The sequence below is a fragment of the Grus americana genome, chromosome 6, assembly GCF_028858705.1.
Source record: "Grus americana isolate bGruAme1 chromosome 6, bGruAme1.mat, whole genome shotgun sequence".
Taxonomy (NCBI): domain Eukaryota; kingdom Metazoa; phylum Chordata; class Aves; order Gruiformes; family Gruidae; genus Grus; species Grus americana.
The window spans coordinates 42,825,895-42,841,851 of record NC_072857.1 but is presented as its reverse complement, the minus strand read 5'-3'; the positions used below and the strand labels follow the sequence as shown (position 1 = coordinate 42,841,851).

The window sequence follows — 15,957 nt, the reverse complement described above, 5'->3', positions numbered from 1 at the left end:
CCATCATGCACGCGTACATCCGATGTTTGCAGTGAGGGGCACGAAGCTGAATGGCTGGCGTAGCTTCAGGCTGATGGTTGGGGTGGTGGGCACAGACACCTCCCCATCACCACCGTTGAGGCTGCGGTTCCCAGCACCTCTGCCATGAGGCTGATGGAGCTGCAGCCAGGCTCAGTCCCGGCGTTCAGCCCCCTCGCCCCCTTTGCAGGCTCCATGTTTTTGTAACCCTGATCATGTTTCTTCCTCCTTCCCTCTTCTCCCAGGCTGCTCAGCTCCAACAGCAACTCCACCGAAACAGCTTCCTCACAGCACGTATATCTGCGCCAGATGAGGCATACATACCTGCGGTCCTCTTGGTCCAGGGTAGCTAAAGCCAGGTCTGCCTCTGTCACCCTTTGTTAGAAAAAATATGACCCGTTAGAAACCAAACCTGGCCTTTCTGACCTGGTGATGCCAGTGACAGAGCCGTTTTTGTCTTCTCTTGGGGTGAGGCACCACCAGGAGCTGTGGCTTCTGCAGCTGGCCACGAAACACTGGGAATGGCTGTGCGGAGCCAGGCTTCGCAGGGTCTTGGGGACATCGCATGCCAGGGACCCCCCTGAATCTGTGCGGGGTGAGGGGCGTAATCAGAGCTGCCTTGGCCAGAGCGAGACCTACATCTCTGCCCCATAGGAAGGCTCAGGTTTGAGCCATTCTGTTCCCAAGGCATACAAGTTTGTGCAGTGGAAACTGCCTTTTTTTAAACAATAAGTAAAAAAAAAAAAAAAAGCACACCAAAATACCCTTTCAAATGCAGAGTTGCATTCAGGTACTTCACCTTTGGTCCTGGTGGTCCGGCGTCACCTCTTGGGCCCAGGTCGCCAGGGTCCCCACGCGATCCCTGCAGGACAGCGTTGGGGGGAGCGGGTGAGGCTGTTCCCTGCGGCTCCCCAGCCGCACAGGGGGCCGTGCTGGAGAAACCAGCTCTTGGGACGATGCTGCGAGACCATCCCCCCTCTCCCGATGAGGTTATTGTGACAGTGACTGGTTCAGCACTTGGGTTCCTGCATCCCATGGAGCCACACGAGTGTTACGGCACTACTGCCGCAGCGGGGTGCTGGACTGACCACAGGCCTGGGACAAATGGGCGCCCAGGGAGACCCGTCTTTCCTCGCTCCGAGACACCCTTCCATGTGATCATAGGTACACCTGGGATGGGGAGTGATGGAGAAGCAGGGACTCCTGGGTCCTGCAACTTCTCCTTGCCCCAGGAAGGGCTAGCCAGGTGCCCTTGGGATAATTTTTGAGCCTCCCTGAGAAAAGGTCAGGCAGGGTCCCCTTGGGAGGGACAGCACCGCCAGCTTATGTCAGTAGGACAAGCTCTCACCGCAGAGGGAGGACACGGTCACACAGATGCCCCAGGATGACTTACTATCTTGCCTGGCTCTCCCACAACACCTGAAGGGCCTCGGGGTCCTGGCAGTCCTTGGTCTCCCTGCAAGGCAAAGCAAGATGCAAGAATGTAGAGAGGCAGGTACAGGCAGGTGTGCATCAGGAGGAGAGCTGGGTGAGCTGCCCTGGATGGCAGCACCACTCTCCCTCCCTCCTGGCTGTCACCAGCCCCTGCTCCATGCTTACCCTTTCTCCTTTGCTTCCAACCTCGCCAGGCAGGCCACGAGGACCCTCTGGACCAGGATCTCCCTGTGAAGAGGGTAAAGGTATTCCCAGTCAGGGATGTCTCCAATGCTAGTTGTGCGCATGGCAGCGCTCCTTGGAGCGAGGAGGCATGATGCTTTTCTCAAATCTGGTGTTTCTTGGCTTGAAACACAGAGTCAGGGCAGTGTGCCCTCTCAACATGTCTCTTAGCCTTGAGCTTTGCTGCCCTTCATGCCCTCTCTGGATGAAGCCCTGGAAGAGGAGGCTGTACCGGCTGCCACCAGGGCAGGCATGGGTACGGTGGGAACAGAGCACGCATGCAGAGCCCACGGGGATCTGCAGTTCCCAGCGCTGGTGTTGGACACTTCACGGCTGGGCAGTAATGCATCACTCACAACACTCCTGTGCATCTGGGCTCATTTGCAATGGTCTGGGCAGTTGCTTTACTCACCCTTTCTCCTTTGGACCCAGGAGTGCCTTTGCTGCCTTTCGTCCCTGGATCTCCACGTCGACCCTTGGCAGACACAGAAAGTCACATAAATGGGATGCAAAGATGGATGCTACCCGAGCAGTGATGCCTGGCTGCCCTGCCTTCTCCCTCCTGGCCCAAGAGACGTCTCCTTGCCCCCTTAGCGAGTGTGTGCCTGGCACCAGGGGAGCAGGAATGCCCATGCCGGCACTGCTTGGGGGATCTTGCCTCTGGCTTTTGGGAAGCCACAGCCAGACTGCTCTTTCAGGAGGGTGGTCACTGCAGTGGCCACAAGCACTCGTGGTTCATTCCCTCAGGGTTAAAGACTCTGCTTTACTTCCAGCTCATCTGGCGTTGCTTCCCCCACCAGATCTTGCACAAGGACACAAGCTGGCTGAGTTCTGGTCTCTTGGCTCTGGTGGAGCCATGCAGCTGTATTCTTCCAGGGAACGTCATCTCCAACCCACTCCTGTATTTTGCAGTGCCCCATCACATTAGCTTTGGTCTGTGAGGCACCATCGATATTGTGACACAGCTGTGATTCTTTTCAGGGCAGAGCTCTACTATAACAGCCACCAGATCTCGACTCTGTGAGCTCCTACAGGAATCCAGAGGTTTGGGGAACTTGCTAGAGTACAGCCAAAGGGTCCCTGGACATCCATGGAGACATTTGTGGCTATGTGGGAATACAGGATGCTTCTCTAAGGTGAAATGGCTAACATCACGCTTAGGATTATGGAAGTACTGCTCTGTGAAGATGGGGAAGGCAAGGAGATCAGCATCTGCACATCTTTTGGGATGCAGAAGGCAGGGCAGGCACGCTAAATGGAGCAGTTTCTTGGAGCTCATCCATGAAACTGCATCACGCTCCCGTGGTGTGCCCACTGACCAGAGAGCTATTCAGACACTTACAGGCTCTCCTTTGGGTCCAGGAGGTCCCACTTCACCTTTTCTTCCCTTACTTCCAGCAGGCCCTTGAGCTCCAGGGTTGCCCGGAAGTCCCTTGAGAAGAAAAAGAAACACAGTTCATTAGAAGAGAGGTCAAGGTGCACACACACACCCCTCTTGTCCTGTGTCAAGCAGTCCACCCTTGAGCAGATGTGTCTATGAGCACACAGCTTATGCTTCCACGCACCCACCATGCCTTCATGTCAAAGCAGCATGCACAGGCTCCAGCCTTGGAGCAGGGTGATGCTGTGTCACCTTTTCTCCATCAGCCACTGCAAAGGCTTGTCAACTCTTCCTTGCCGCGCCTGTTCAGCCCTGCCTAAAGCCGCGGGGCTATTTCAGCCTCCTCCACTATGTCTGAAGTAACTGGCCATCAGCACAGCAACCCCTTTGGCTGTAAGGTCAAGTGCGGTGGGTAAAGCCTGCGTTAGATCTCTGAGCAGTTAATCGTTAAAGTCCACCCGCAGCCTGCAAACACTGGCACTGCCATAAACACTGAGGAAGTCATGAGACTGTGGCGGAGAGACCACGGCCAGACAGGGACCTTCTACTCCAGAGAAGATGGGAAGGCAGGGAAAGATGCAGTGCAATGGATTGGCTAGAAAGGTAAATCCTCTTAAGTCTATTTTGCCTGCTTTTCTCTCCTCTGGGCCCATTCTCATTTTGCTCTGGGCAGCTGCAGGGATGTTGCTCAGTCCCCTCTCCTGCTGCCCACGTGACATTTCCCACTGTACCGGTGGGGACACGCACGGCAGGAGAGCTCACTCGACCGCCCCACCTGGGGGCTTGTGCGTTCTCCGTGCCGGTGGGCTAATGTGCAGAACCACCAGGATGCCTTGGCGAGCAGTCATCTTTGTGCTGTAGCTGCCCCATGAAGAGCAGTTGATACTGTCCTGCTCCATGCCAGGTGGAGCAGAGACATCTGAACCTTGCATGAACCTACCGGGCTTCCTTTTTCTCCTGGAGGTCCCGGGGGTCCGCTGCGACCAGGCCGGCCAGGATCTCCCTGAAATAGCCAGAGAGCGATGGTCATTGCCTGCGTCGTCAGCATGTTGCTGTGCACCACTGACGTGCACCATGAGGAGCCCAAGGAGTGTGGCCAGCAAGGCTCTTCCCTCAGCTCCTGTGTCTGGTGATGGGGTCCAGACCCCAGGCAGACAGAGCCTGTGGGCTCCATGGAAGGATTCAAGAGCAAATATAGGCAACCGTGTCCCCACTGGTGGCCTCTGCCCACACCCTGCTTGCTGTTCTGACTACTTGTACCTTTATGCCTTCATCTCCTCTTTCACCTTGGTCTCCTGCATCTCCTGGGTAGCCATCGGGGCCCTACAGAGGGAAAGGACAAAGAACCACACATTTTGCAGTGGCAACAATATGCATTTTCCCTGCAGAATAAATCAACTGACTTAGAAAGTTGCTCTAGAGACTAAAATAGTTTTTGCTTGTCGCTAGTGTTGACACAAGGAGCAGTTCATCCTCTCTACGTGGAAGGGAGGGACACTCGGGGATCCCACCTTACCTGCCCATGGAAAGGAGGCACAAGAAATTCAGTCTGTGCTCCCTATTCTGTGGATCCCGGGCTTGGGATCAGATCATGCAATCAGTTGGAAAATGGGCCAGTAACCTCTCGTTGGCCGTATTTCTCTGCATGTGCCACTCAAGCAGCAGCTAAAGTCGGGGCGATACAGCTGATGTGCCTAGTGAAAGAGTAAAGCGTTCCTACCTTGTCACCGGGGTCTCCCTTGCAGCCCGGAGGTCCAATTCTCCCCAGCTTGCCCTAGAGAGATAGCATTCAAAAGAAGACAGAGAAGCTGTAGGTGTCTGAAGGGAAAATACAGCTTTTCCTGTTAACAGTTACTAATTTTTAACGTCATCTGCTGACCGTACCTGTGGTCAGTTAGAGAATAAATAGCAAGTGCTATTTCATTTTTAAGTGCTATCAATTTTTACTCCTTAAACAGGAGTGTGGTGTGCAGAGACAAATGGAGGAGGAGAAAATACCACAACGCCCCGAGTGGCAGCATGGGTGTTGGTGGGGATTCAGGCACGCTCATCCCATGCACATGCCTGGGGTGGTGGACACATCCCTTGAGGCTGGATTTGGTGGTCACTCACGTCCACGGTTGTGCTGGTCCTCCATTGTGCTTCTCACGTCGGAGCAGCTCAGGTTCACAGGAACCAGGCTGCCTGATGGACACCGCGAGAGCGGTGACCGCCTTGCTCTGCACCCCGAAATGGCTTTGCCAGCAGCGCTTAGACAGCTCAGCCCGGCTTAGAGAACGGTGGTGACTGAAGGACTTTTGTGTTTTTAGAGCTTTGGCAGGCATTTTAGGAGTGGGAAGAATAATTGGTATTGTCTCACAGCTGTGGTTGGCTGGGTATGTGAGAAAGTGCAGAGCAAAGCCAATGTGTGCTGGCCCATGGGCAAAGCCCGCTGAAATCACCTCAGGTTAGGCTATCCCGCTGCGGTACATCTGCGCGGCGTGTGAGCTAAGGGACGTCGTGGCCCTCTATGCTCACCGCAGAGGGGACAGAGGGACTTTGTTACAAGGTACTTGAACCTGGCTTTAGGGCTTTAATATTAAGAACAAGCAGTAGCTTAGAGATGAAATTTCGTATTCTATGATGAACTGCCGTGAAAACCAAATTTCTGCAAAACTTCCTGTGTACATGTCCTGTAGGGGTCACTGCCACTCAAGAGGAGATATCTACACCCAGATGATCCTCCTGCAGCAGGAGCACAGTCCGGGTGACACATCTAGTTCCTGCAGAGAGCTTGCTAAGGAAGGGGTAGCACTTCTGTGACCTGAACTAATTAATCTCCAGCCAGCTTGCATATTTCTACAGGACATGCAGAATAATGTGCAAATAAGTTCATAGAAACCTCAGTCAGAACAAAAAACTAGCGAGTGGGATGGGAGAAACAAAACAACCTGTGGAGACAAGGGTGGGTAAAGAAACGAAACAGCAGCAGCGACATTCCAAGGTGCTCCCGGGTGGTGTTACCTTCTGTCCATCGGTGCCGTTCCTGCCTGCCAAACCAGCGGCACCCTGGGATCAGGGGGAAGAAAAGAGGGATCAGCGATCTGTTAACACGGATTCAAGGGTTGGTAGCTGGAACAACATGCAAATTAGAAGATGTCCTTTCTTACCCTCCGTCCATCGGATCCAATCTCGCCCTGGGGGAAGAGGAGGACAGGAGTCAGGCACTGCCTACATCCCACCCACTTACATTGTCAAAACGTCACCACTTCACAAGACCGTAAGCAATGCCTGAAGGATGAGACAGGCTTTGGGATGCCCCTGGAAATCCCTCCCCATGTCCACAATTACATACTAATAGGATTATTAATCTCCCCATTACAGCTAAACTCTCCCTCTTTGCAACAGAAGGCTGTCTCCCCCAGCGCCCCCCAAGGGCCCAGACATGCCATTTGGTCTCTTCTTTCTCACCTTCTCTCCTTTCAGCCCTGGGACACCCTAGACAAAAAGAAAAGAAGAAAAACCCTGTGTTAGTGCCTGGGGATCAGCAGGAGCAGAGGCAGCGGAGTACTGGGGGTCTCAGGTAGGAAATGGGCAGGTGAGAGGGAGAAGCAAAGCTCCCCCTGCTTTACCAAAAATCAATGAATGCGAAGACCCCACTCACCGGCTATGGGATTCTTACCTTGGGACCAGGGTATCCGATCGGACCTTCGATACCTGGGTCACCCTTAAGGGAAGAAGACACGGAGAGTTAGCTTGAGCGCGGCAGAGATGCGGCCCCAGCTAACGCAGGGACGGCAGTGCTGGCTGCGGCGGCGGGGGACTTTCCACAACTCACCTGTCGTCCCTTGAGCCCAGGGGAGCCTGGCTCACCCATGTTCCCCTTTGCACCCTAAGGAAAGGAAAAAAAAACAACCCAACATAAGTCCGGGCTTGGCGCTGACTGTGAGAAAATGGCAATTTCTGGGAGCATCAGGCTTGGGGCAGCGTGCTGGCGGAGCGGGACCTGCTTTATCCTGGGGAAGTCGGGGAAAGACTGTATGGGGAGGGGAGCGCACGGAGCTGGGGGCAGGAGAGGGGAGGGGGCACCCTGCGCACAGGAGAGCTCTGCTCTTGAGGGTGGGAGAATCGGAGACAACTGCTGCCTCGTCCTGCTGTCCTCAGGTGCTGAAGGTGCCGGCTGTGGCTGGCACGGCCGATGCTCGGATGCCTCTCTGCACTGCTGTCAACGCATCAGCCCCGGCACGGACACGAGGGGGTAGGGGTGCTGGCTGTGTGCTCCTTTCACTGCGGCACGGCAGTGTCCCAGGGCCAGGAGAGATGCTGGGGAGTTATTTCCCACCTGGGTGCTACACCTGTGAAGTGGGATCTAGGGCATCCTGCAGTGTCTGTGGCAGGCACTGGCATTATTCTCTTCCCAGGCAACTTACCTTCTGCCCTCGGTATCCCTTGGGACCAGGCGGACCCACAATCTCCAGGCAGCTCATCTTGTAGCACTGAAACACGACAAATTAAACAGGAGGTGTAACCACCGCGCTGCAGCATGCCGGCTGCTTCGTGTGCTGACCCAGCGCGCACCCGAAGCTCGGCCCCGCACCACGGCTCTCCACGCACCTCTCCCCGTGACCGCAGCACTGAAAAACTACCATGGCTCCATCTGGGTCAGAGTTGAGGCAGCAACAAGCATGCAGAAAAATGCTGCCCATAAATTAAAAGCAGAAAGTTGCCACAAGCACATTCATGATGGCTTGGCTCTGGGCCCAAACTGAAAAGACAGGACTGCTAAGTGTCAGGTGAGGTGGTGTGGGCTTGCTCTTCTGGGGCCATCAGGGGATGCACGTGCCCTTGGGAGCATCACTCTGCACGCTCCTCCCTGCGTGTGCCAAACCCTGTCCATGCCATACCAGCAGGGCAGGAGCTTCAGCTTGCAGAGCACCTGCGAAACATGCCTCCAAAGTAATAAAATGAGTCTATTCGATAGACCTGAGTTCATTGCAGGTGAGGGGGAGGTGGACAGTGAAGAGTCCAGTGTGCCATTTTAACCACTGGGTCAGGGGACGGATCCCCAGGCTCTGCACTGGTCCGCAGGTGGGCAGAGACCCATCCCATGCAGCTCGCCGTAAAATCTGGCCTGCTACTCCGGGGCGCGAGCTGCTCTTCTCTAAGTGAGGCAACTTAAACCTGTGTCATGTGGCAACGGCGTAAAGATGCTGCTCACTCACCTCTGCGTAGGCTTCGTGTTTCTGCAAAGGAGAAAACAGGGTGAACAGAATCAGTTAGGGTGGTGAGCCCCAGGAGAAAAACCGCATCGCACCCTTGGAGGTGTGTGTGACGGTGAGGGAGAGGAGGCGGAAAAGGTCCCGTGGCTGTGAAGACATTCTCAGCAGAGTCCCCCCTTAGTAGTGCCTCCCAGGTGGGGCCCCACAGACCGTGGTGATGGTGAGCACACGTCTCGGTGCTGCACATTCTTCCGCGCGCCCCTGGATGGGGAGCAGGCTGGGGTACGGGTCTGGCCTTCAGCAAGAGCCAAGACCGGGTGGCAGCCTGCCCAGGCGTGCTGCGGGGGAACCGAGGCGCAGACCAAGGAGTCCTGGTTAAGCACCTAACCAGAGAAATCAGGGATGCTCGAGGCTCCGTTTGGCCCCTAAGTGCTGAAAGGACATAGAAAAGGAAGAGAAGCAAATGGAGGCGTTTCCCTGTGTCCGGGTTTTGGCTGGGATAGAGTTAATTTTCTCCCTAGTAGCTGGTAGGGCGCTGCAGTTTAGATTTAGTATGAAAATAACATCGATAACACACTGATGTTTAGCTGTTGCTAAGCAGTGTTTACAATTAAGTCAAGGACTTTTCAGCTTCCCAGGCCCTGCCAGAAAGGAGGCGTGAGCCTTCCCCAGGGGAGCACAAGGAGCTGGGGTGGCACAGCCAGGGCAGCTGACCCAGACTGGCCGAAGGGATATTCCATACCATACAGCGTCATGCTCCGTATATAACTGGGGGGAGCTGGCCGGGAGGGGCCGTGGCTCAGGAACTACCTGGGCATCGGTCAGAGTTTGGTAAGCAATTGTGCTGTGCATCACTTGGTTTGTATATTCTTTTAGCATTATTGTTATTATTATTTATCATCATTGTTATCATTGCTATCATTATTATCATTATTCTCTTCCTTTTCTGTCCTATTAAACCATCTTTATCTCAACCCACAAGTTTTACATTTTTTTTCCTTTTCACTTCTCTCCCCATCCCACGCGGGGGAGCAGTGACCGAACGGCTGTGTGGTTGTTTTAGCTGCCGGCCGGGTTAAACCACAGCACCCTGCTGGAGGTGCTCGCTTGAGCCCTGGCAAAACCCACCATGGGGCCGCTCAGAAAGCATCCCCCACCTCAATCCATGTTATACTCAACCCCCCGTTATACTCCTGCCCCTCAGGTGGCACTCCGTACCATAGCTTGGATTATCCTGTCGATGGTGTTCACATCGATGTCCAGGGTGTCTTTCTGCGTGATGGCGTAGTTGTTGCGGTACAGCTCGTGCGGCAGGTTGGCGATCTCCCGCAGTCCCTGCTCGTAGACGTTCTCGCTGGGGGCCACCGCAAAGAGCTTGATCCCCATGTCTCGTGCCCTCTCAGCCTGCATCTTCATCCCCCCGCAGGGGCTGCCGGTGACGTGGCCGTCAGTGATGACTATCGCAAAGTTCACACCCGAGGCCATCTGGGTCTGGATCTGCTCCGTCATGTTGGAGATGGCACAGTCCGTGAAGGTGCCCCGGCCAAGGTAATTAATAGCGGACAGCCTGGGGAGGAATATGTCTTTGCTGCTTGTTAAAAGACTATAAACCTCCACCACATCCGAGTAATGAAGTCCACCAAACTGCCAAGTGATGTAGACTTGGTTCTGGTAGAGCTCATTCTCCAGTTTGTCAATGAACACAGGGATGAACCGCTTTATTTGATCCACGAGGCTCTGGATGGGCACCGTCTGCAGAGCGACACTCTCCGAGGTGTCAATGATGAAGTACACGTTGATGGGGCAGTTCCTCTTCTCTGCATGGAGACAATTATTCAGACCAGGTCAGAGCACTTCATGCACCCCTGCACCCCCTTCACTGTCCCCCAGAAACCTGGACCGAGAGGCATATAGAGACAGCACACAGAGGACAGCACTCCGAGCTGTGAAGAGAGCAAACCCCAGCACGAGGCTGGAGATTCACCTTCCCGCAAGGGCATTGCAGGAAATAATCAGGAGCTATTTCCACCTGGGTTGGAGCAAACAAGGAAACTGAGGACTAAGTGCCAGGTTTGAACAAAGAGCAAGGGTATTGACTTTTGCTCGCTCGCGCTAAATGAATGCCCTGCCTGCCAGGCTGCTGGTTGCTCTCTGATTTATAAATATTTTCAAAAAGATCATACCCAAGCATGATACTGGAAAAAGCCCAAGTCCCACCTAGCTCTAGCAGTAACATCTGCATTCGGGTTAGACGACTCTCCGGTGCCCAGGACTTCAAAATCCTAAGATCTGCTCACTATTGAATCAGTCTCAAAAAATCTTGCCATTTTTTGTAAAAGTCAGGCTGGACACGTAAATCACCTTCTCCACACTGACACTGAAAAGCGCTGAAATAATCCAATTCAAAATGGACTATTGTCCGACATCAGATACAGAGCTGAGCTCTGGAGACTGACTGGGATTTATTACTGCATCAGCTGGTAGAAGCCACCACTGGCGGACCCCAGCTCTTCCATCTCCACCTCTCTGCACTCCAATGCAAACCCAGAAATGGGAGTTTCCGTAGAGGATGGTGTTCCCTACAGACGGATTGCTACCCCAGGAGTGCAAAGGGGCCGGAGAGGTGTAACGTGCCACTGTCAAGTCCTTCTGAGCAGGCTCTACAACCGAGCAGGGCGATTGCTTTTGATGAAATGGCTGCCTAGAAATGAGAGAGACACCCAAATTATCTGGTTTGTACCTGCACAGGAGGTAGGACTAACATCTCCAGGATCCCCATCAAACTGAGCGTGGAGAGGAACCAGAACCACACAAAGGAGAGTGGAAAAAAAGGCTTCTCGGAACATCTCAGCGGTTCCTCTGGATATTTAGATGCCTGTGGGAAAACACCAGTTACATGTTAAGGACAATATACAACCTCCTAGCTCTGCTGGGAAGATACAAACCAGCCAATGCTCCATATAAACCCTGTGTGTGAAAACCATGACCTCTCCATCACCGTGATGCATCACTGGGCCACTAATGTAGATTTTTGTATTGACTCAAAAGCTAAGCAATTAAAATATTTCCTTTGTTGGAATATGGGCGAGTGATTTAATAGTGCTTTAGCTTCTCTGTCAGTCTGAAGGCAGGGATCAGGCGGTGGAGCTATTGACAGTGTGTCAGGATCTTCTGATTTCATGGTTTCTCTCCCAGTGTGTGTCTGTCTGCTCCATGACCACACTGACTCCATCACCCCTGATCCATGCAGCGGTAAGCATCCATGCTCCTTTCTCTGCCTCCTTGGCCAGACTACCAGTGAAGGCATGCAACAGGTCCTTTCCACCTCCAGCTCCCATCTGGGTGTGGTGACACCTGCGCATACTGAAAAGGTACAAAATCCCTTCCTTAACAGTGCTGCTGCATAACCCACGGAGTGAAGGGATGAATAAATCAGCACTTGAAGAAATGCACATCTTCAGCATTCAACCCGTCACTGGGCCTCCAAGGTCCAGCTGCACATGGGAATATATTTTGTGTAGGGTTATGGTAACTTAAGCAGCAGAAGAGTTAGAGATCTAGTCTGAGAACTTCTTGGAAATGTGTTCAGGCTTTGAAAGGACATTCACAGACAATACCCAAGTGACACTTATCAACAGCAAAGAATGATGCTCGCCTTCATGTTTAGAGGACAACCGCACTAACCAGCATGGCCCCTTGCTGGCACACAGACCAAGTGGTAGCATAGACGCTTTTCTGCTTGGTGGTCAACTCAACACAAACAAAAAAGGGCATGTGTGATCTCTGTTATGAAAGGAAGGCCTGAGGCCAGTCCAGAAAGAGAGTTTCTTCCTTGAATGGCTTTTTTGGGTAGCTCTTGGAAGAGTCCAAGGCTTGAACGGACACTGAGAGTGCATTCGGATGCATTGGCAGTGCAGTGGGAGGGCAAGTCTGTAATGCAGCTGAGCTGCCATCTCAGTTGCATGAGAAATGGCATTACCAGAAGAATACAGGCAGCTCAGCTCCCCCCGCATCTCTCTAGACACCTCTCTCCACGTGGTGACCTGCTATTCCCTGGTGGGACATGTCCCGTTCCAGTTTACACTGCAAGCTGCAGTGCCTCGCAGGGTTCTGCAAACTGGTTGATGCTGGAGATGCCATTTCGTATCAGTGCCACCGATCTCCTAACGACAGTGACAGCCTTCCTCCTTACTAAGGCTTGTGAGTACCCTAACAAGCCTGCAAGAGCCAGTGCTCAGGCTGGGTTTTGGACAGGGGAAGAAGAAACCCTCATGCTGGGTCTCCTAGGTGGATGGGACAAGAGATCCAAAAGCTTTGGGGACACCAACTTGAGGTGCTTCACAGACGTGGCTCAGCAAAGGCCACTGACATCAAGGGCCTCTCCCGTGCCTCCAGCTCAGCACCCAAATGTCCCTAACAAGCAGTTCATGGGTCCTTTTCCTCCCCCTCCAGCTCAAGAGCAGCTGCACAGATGTTTGCAAAGAGACCTGAGTGTGGCCTCGTGAAGACCCTGCACAGGCCAGTGTGGCTCAGTTTTCATTGTCCTGCAGAGAACAGAAGGGGTGTGGTAAGGATAAAATACTTTAATGCTAAATGGGTATTTTAGTTAAGATCAAGACTTCCTCCCTCAAGCATCACTACGGGCTTCCTTCATCTCATTTGCCCTCCACAAAGCAGAGCTGCAGGAGATCCTCATCTTTTGCAGGACACGACAGCTTTGTGCCTTCAGACAGCACCATTTTAGAGCTAGTCTTTAGCGTCAGCTGAGGAAGCCGGAGACGTCAGTTCCTGGAGAGGCTGGGAGCGCTGGAGGCTTTGGCCAAGTGTCTGACTCACGGATCACCACGTTTAACCACCTCCTTCCCTCCCTCCTGCCGTGTGTGTGTGGGTGGGAAAGGCGCTGTGTAGAAGAGATGCTCTCCAGGCAGAGCCGTGGCGAGCAGTTAAAACACATGGGCAACCAGGGCCAGGACTGCCCCTGCCCACAGCTTTGACTGGGTCCATGAAGCACCACGGCCTTTGCCTCTACCCAGGCAGAAAACACGAGACACACCGCACTTCTTCGTGGTCCTGTCGCACACGGTCTGCTCTGTTCCACTTTGTCACAGGCACTCTGTCTCCCTCAGGGGGGACCTCTGCACCTCGGGCTACGTTAGCCTTCTGCCATACCAGGATCCCTTCTGGTATTAATGGTGAGTGGGCACATGGTGGGGAGGCTGCTGGAGACTCCTCTCCCCATCTAAGGGGTCTCCAAGGCTGGGGTGGGCCATGGTCCCTATTTTGTCATCCTCAGAATGCTATCAGCTGTTGTGATGCTGTTGCGAATCTTGTAACACTTGATATTTTCCTTAAAGCCCCATCTCCTGCTGCGAAACGCTCAAAGGGAAGTCTCAGATTTCACTAGCAAAAGGGTGTACTTCGGACTAACGCATTTCTGGATGTTGAAGATGAGTTTTGAACACTGACAGTCCAGAAAACTAATGGAAAGAACAAATTGGGAGCTGACTCATTATGTTTGAACACTTGGGTCTGGCCATCCTGTTCTTCCTTGACCTTTCTCTGCAAGAGCAGGACCATGATACTGTAGGAGCAAGGCCTTACAAGGATTTATCTTGAAATTTCTTTCTGTCAATATTTGTATTGTTGAGTGATGCATTTCTTTCCCCATGAGATGCACACACACAAAAAAACCCCCAACAAACCAAGGAATTTCGAGCAGTGGTTTTGGATTCCCTAAACAGCTTTTGAGGGCACTGCTTTGCACCACCCTCCCTGAATTAGGGTCTATGCTCCGACCTAATGCCTCAAGTGCTCGGGAGAAAAATACTTGGTTGTTTGCTGCTCCCACACTCAGATCCCAAGTGACCTGGCTGTTACCCACACAATTGCAAAAGTGTATGGAGTTATCTACACAGAGCCCTGCAAAAACGGTGGTCTTGCAAGAGGACCTGAGTTCCCTGCTTGTGGGTACCTCTTCCCACCCTGAGCAACTGAACCAGATGTAATATTATGGCAAACGAGTGGCTTGCAATTACTCTTTCAAATGTGCAAATTACAGTTGGCTTATTTGCGCACTCACAACTGATTATCAGATTGATTTAATGCACTAGAAAGGTCAGCTCATGTGCCTGGCCAGGCAGAGCCATGGTCTGTCTTATCCCACACATGGATATCTCTGAAGCTCCTCCTGCAATACCACAACACCTATTATAGCTGAGCAAATTGTTCCCAAATTTACAAAAATTCAGGTGCTCCGGTCTCTAAGCTGACTCTGTCTGCAAGGAGCTTATTTAAGGCCACAAAAATCGCATTACTCTCAGAAAAGGAGAATTATGGTAGCTACGTCCTCTGTAGAATAAAGTTTGAACCAGCACTGCTGCTCTGGCAGGGACCCCATCCCAACTTTTTTCACGACCATGCCTGTGGTGCCACCCACTTGGCAGGCAGCATTTTGCTCTACTCAAATGTTTGCTAAATAAAACCAGGAAAGAAAAAAAAAAAAGAAAAAGTGTCCCATTTGGAACAAAAGCTCTTCTAAATGCACCTCCTCTTCCTCATTTGCATGCACTCGGTTTGCACTTTGCACGCGGAGGGAATTTCAGTGATCGTCGCCATCTCTACCCAAATGCCCTGCAGCCTCGGTCCCTGGGCAGACCACCCAGCGGGAGGTTTCCCCCCGGGAAGGAGCCTGGTTCTTCTCCAGCTCTCCTGCTGCACCTCTCCCGGGATTTCAGCCAGGGAAGCCCAGGCCACGGGAAGGCTGGGGGGAGCAGCCCCCGCAGGGTGCTCTGGCCGTGGGACCGCGCAGCACCCCGAGGATGCTGCAGCTCCCTGGAGCTTCTGCTCTGGCAGCCAGAAACCTGCATTTACAGCGCTCACGCAGAGCCCTGCCAGCAAAAAAATAGCTGACCAGATGAGCAACAAGCTCGCAGGCATTTCCGAACGTGCAGTTACCCCCCAAAATCTTGTGCTTGTGCTTATGTAACTCAGCATAACTGAGAAACACAAGTTTCCCTAGTCCAAATGTTCTGAAATTCTGAAAATCAAGGAGGAATCGTGCACCGGATCAGTCTCTGTGCTGCACAGCAGTGGTGGAGTCCTGTGCCGCTGCCATCATGTCAGCGGAGCTGCTGAATGCAACACCGTTGTCCCAGGGAAGAATTTAATTCAACAGGTCCCCCCCCCGAGGGATTTTCTAGACCTCTGGCCCTGGCAGATGAGAGTCTGTGGCTCACACTAACCACACCGAAAAAACCCCACCAAACCCCTCTTTGAAAAACACCCTAACTAGCCAAAAGCTGAGAGTAACGGAAAAATATATACTCTCTTACAGCAGGTACTGTCTAAACACGGTGTGCCTGAAATGTGCAGCTTGCTGGAGAGCCCGTGAGCAGCAGGAGCACAGGCTGGGATTCCAGGGGCTGCCTCTGTTACTCCTAGCTGGAGAGCCACCGGTCAATAAGCCGCACGACCGCTACACAAGGCGAGGAAAAGCTTTGCCTACCTGGAAAACGAGGTCATCAAAATTTCCTCCAAAAAGCTTCCGAAAAGTCAGGAGAAAAAAAAAAGACTCTGTGGAGTGGCTGGTGTCAGGAAGGCTCCCGCATCCCCGGCTGCAGGGTGAGCTCCAGGCGCTGGGGAGGAGCGGCCAGGAGCAGCAGAGGCGTCTCCAGCCCCGTCCCTCTGCTCCCTGCAACTCCCCTC

At 53.1% G+C, this 15,957-nt stretch overlaps 1 protein-coding gene across 2 annotated transcripts in view; it reads right to left on the bottom strand.

The window, feature by feature from the left end:
• COL6A2 (collagen type VI alpha 2 chain) overlaps window positions 1-15,957 on the bottom strand; it is a 27,857-nt gene extending 11,900 nt beyond the window's left edge. The window contains exons 1-19 of one of the 2 annotated variants that reach the window (XM_054830212.1): window positions 15,758-15,957; window positions 10,994-11,128; window positions 9,472-10,070; window positions 8,257-8,277; window positions 7,465-7,530; window positions 6,873-6,926; window positions 6,717-6,761; window positions 6,506-6,532; window positions 6,205-6,231; window positions 6,059-6,103; window positions 4,776-4,829; window positions 4,316-4,378; window positions 3,996-4,058; window positions 3,017-3,106; window positions 2,087-2,149; window positions 1,618-1,680; window positions 1,412-1,474; window positions 818-880; window positions 343-393 (exon numbers count right to left, since the gene is read on the bottom strand). In XM_054830212.1, coding sequence (XP_054686187.1) covers window positions 343-393; window positions 818-880; window positions 1,412-1,474; window positions 1,618-1,680; window positions 2,087-2,149; window positions 3,017-3,106; window positions 3,996-4,058; window positions 4,316-4,378; window positions 4,776-4,829; window positions 6,059-6,103; window positions 6,205-6,231; window positions 6,506-6,532; window positions 6,717-6,761; window positions 6,873-6,926; window positions 7,465-7,530; window positions 8,257-8,277; window positions 9,472-10,070; window positions 10,994-11,099 — 1,563 coding nt within the window. In that variant the 5' untranslated portion in view covers window positions 11,100-11,128; window positions 15,758-15,957. The remainder of the gene's footprint in view (window positions 1-342; window positions 394-817; window positions 881-1,411; window positions 1,475-1,617; window positions 1,681-2,086; window positions 2,150-3,016; window positions 3,107-3,995; window positions 4,059-4,315; window positions 4,379-4,775; window positions 4,830-6,058; window positions 6,104-6,204; window positions 6,232-6,505; window positions 6,533-6,716; window positions 6,762-6,872; window positions 6,927-7,464; window positions 7,531-8,256; window positions 8,278-9,471; window positions 10,071-10,993; window positions 11,129-15,757) is intronic. The other variant, XM_054830211.1, reaches the window with a different exon arrangement.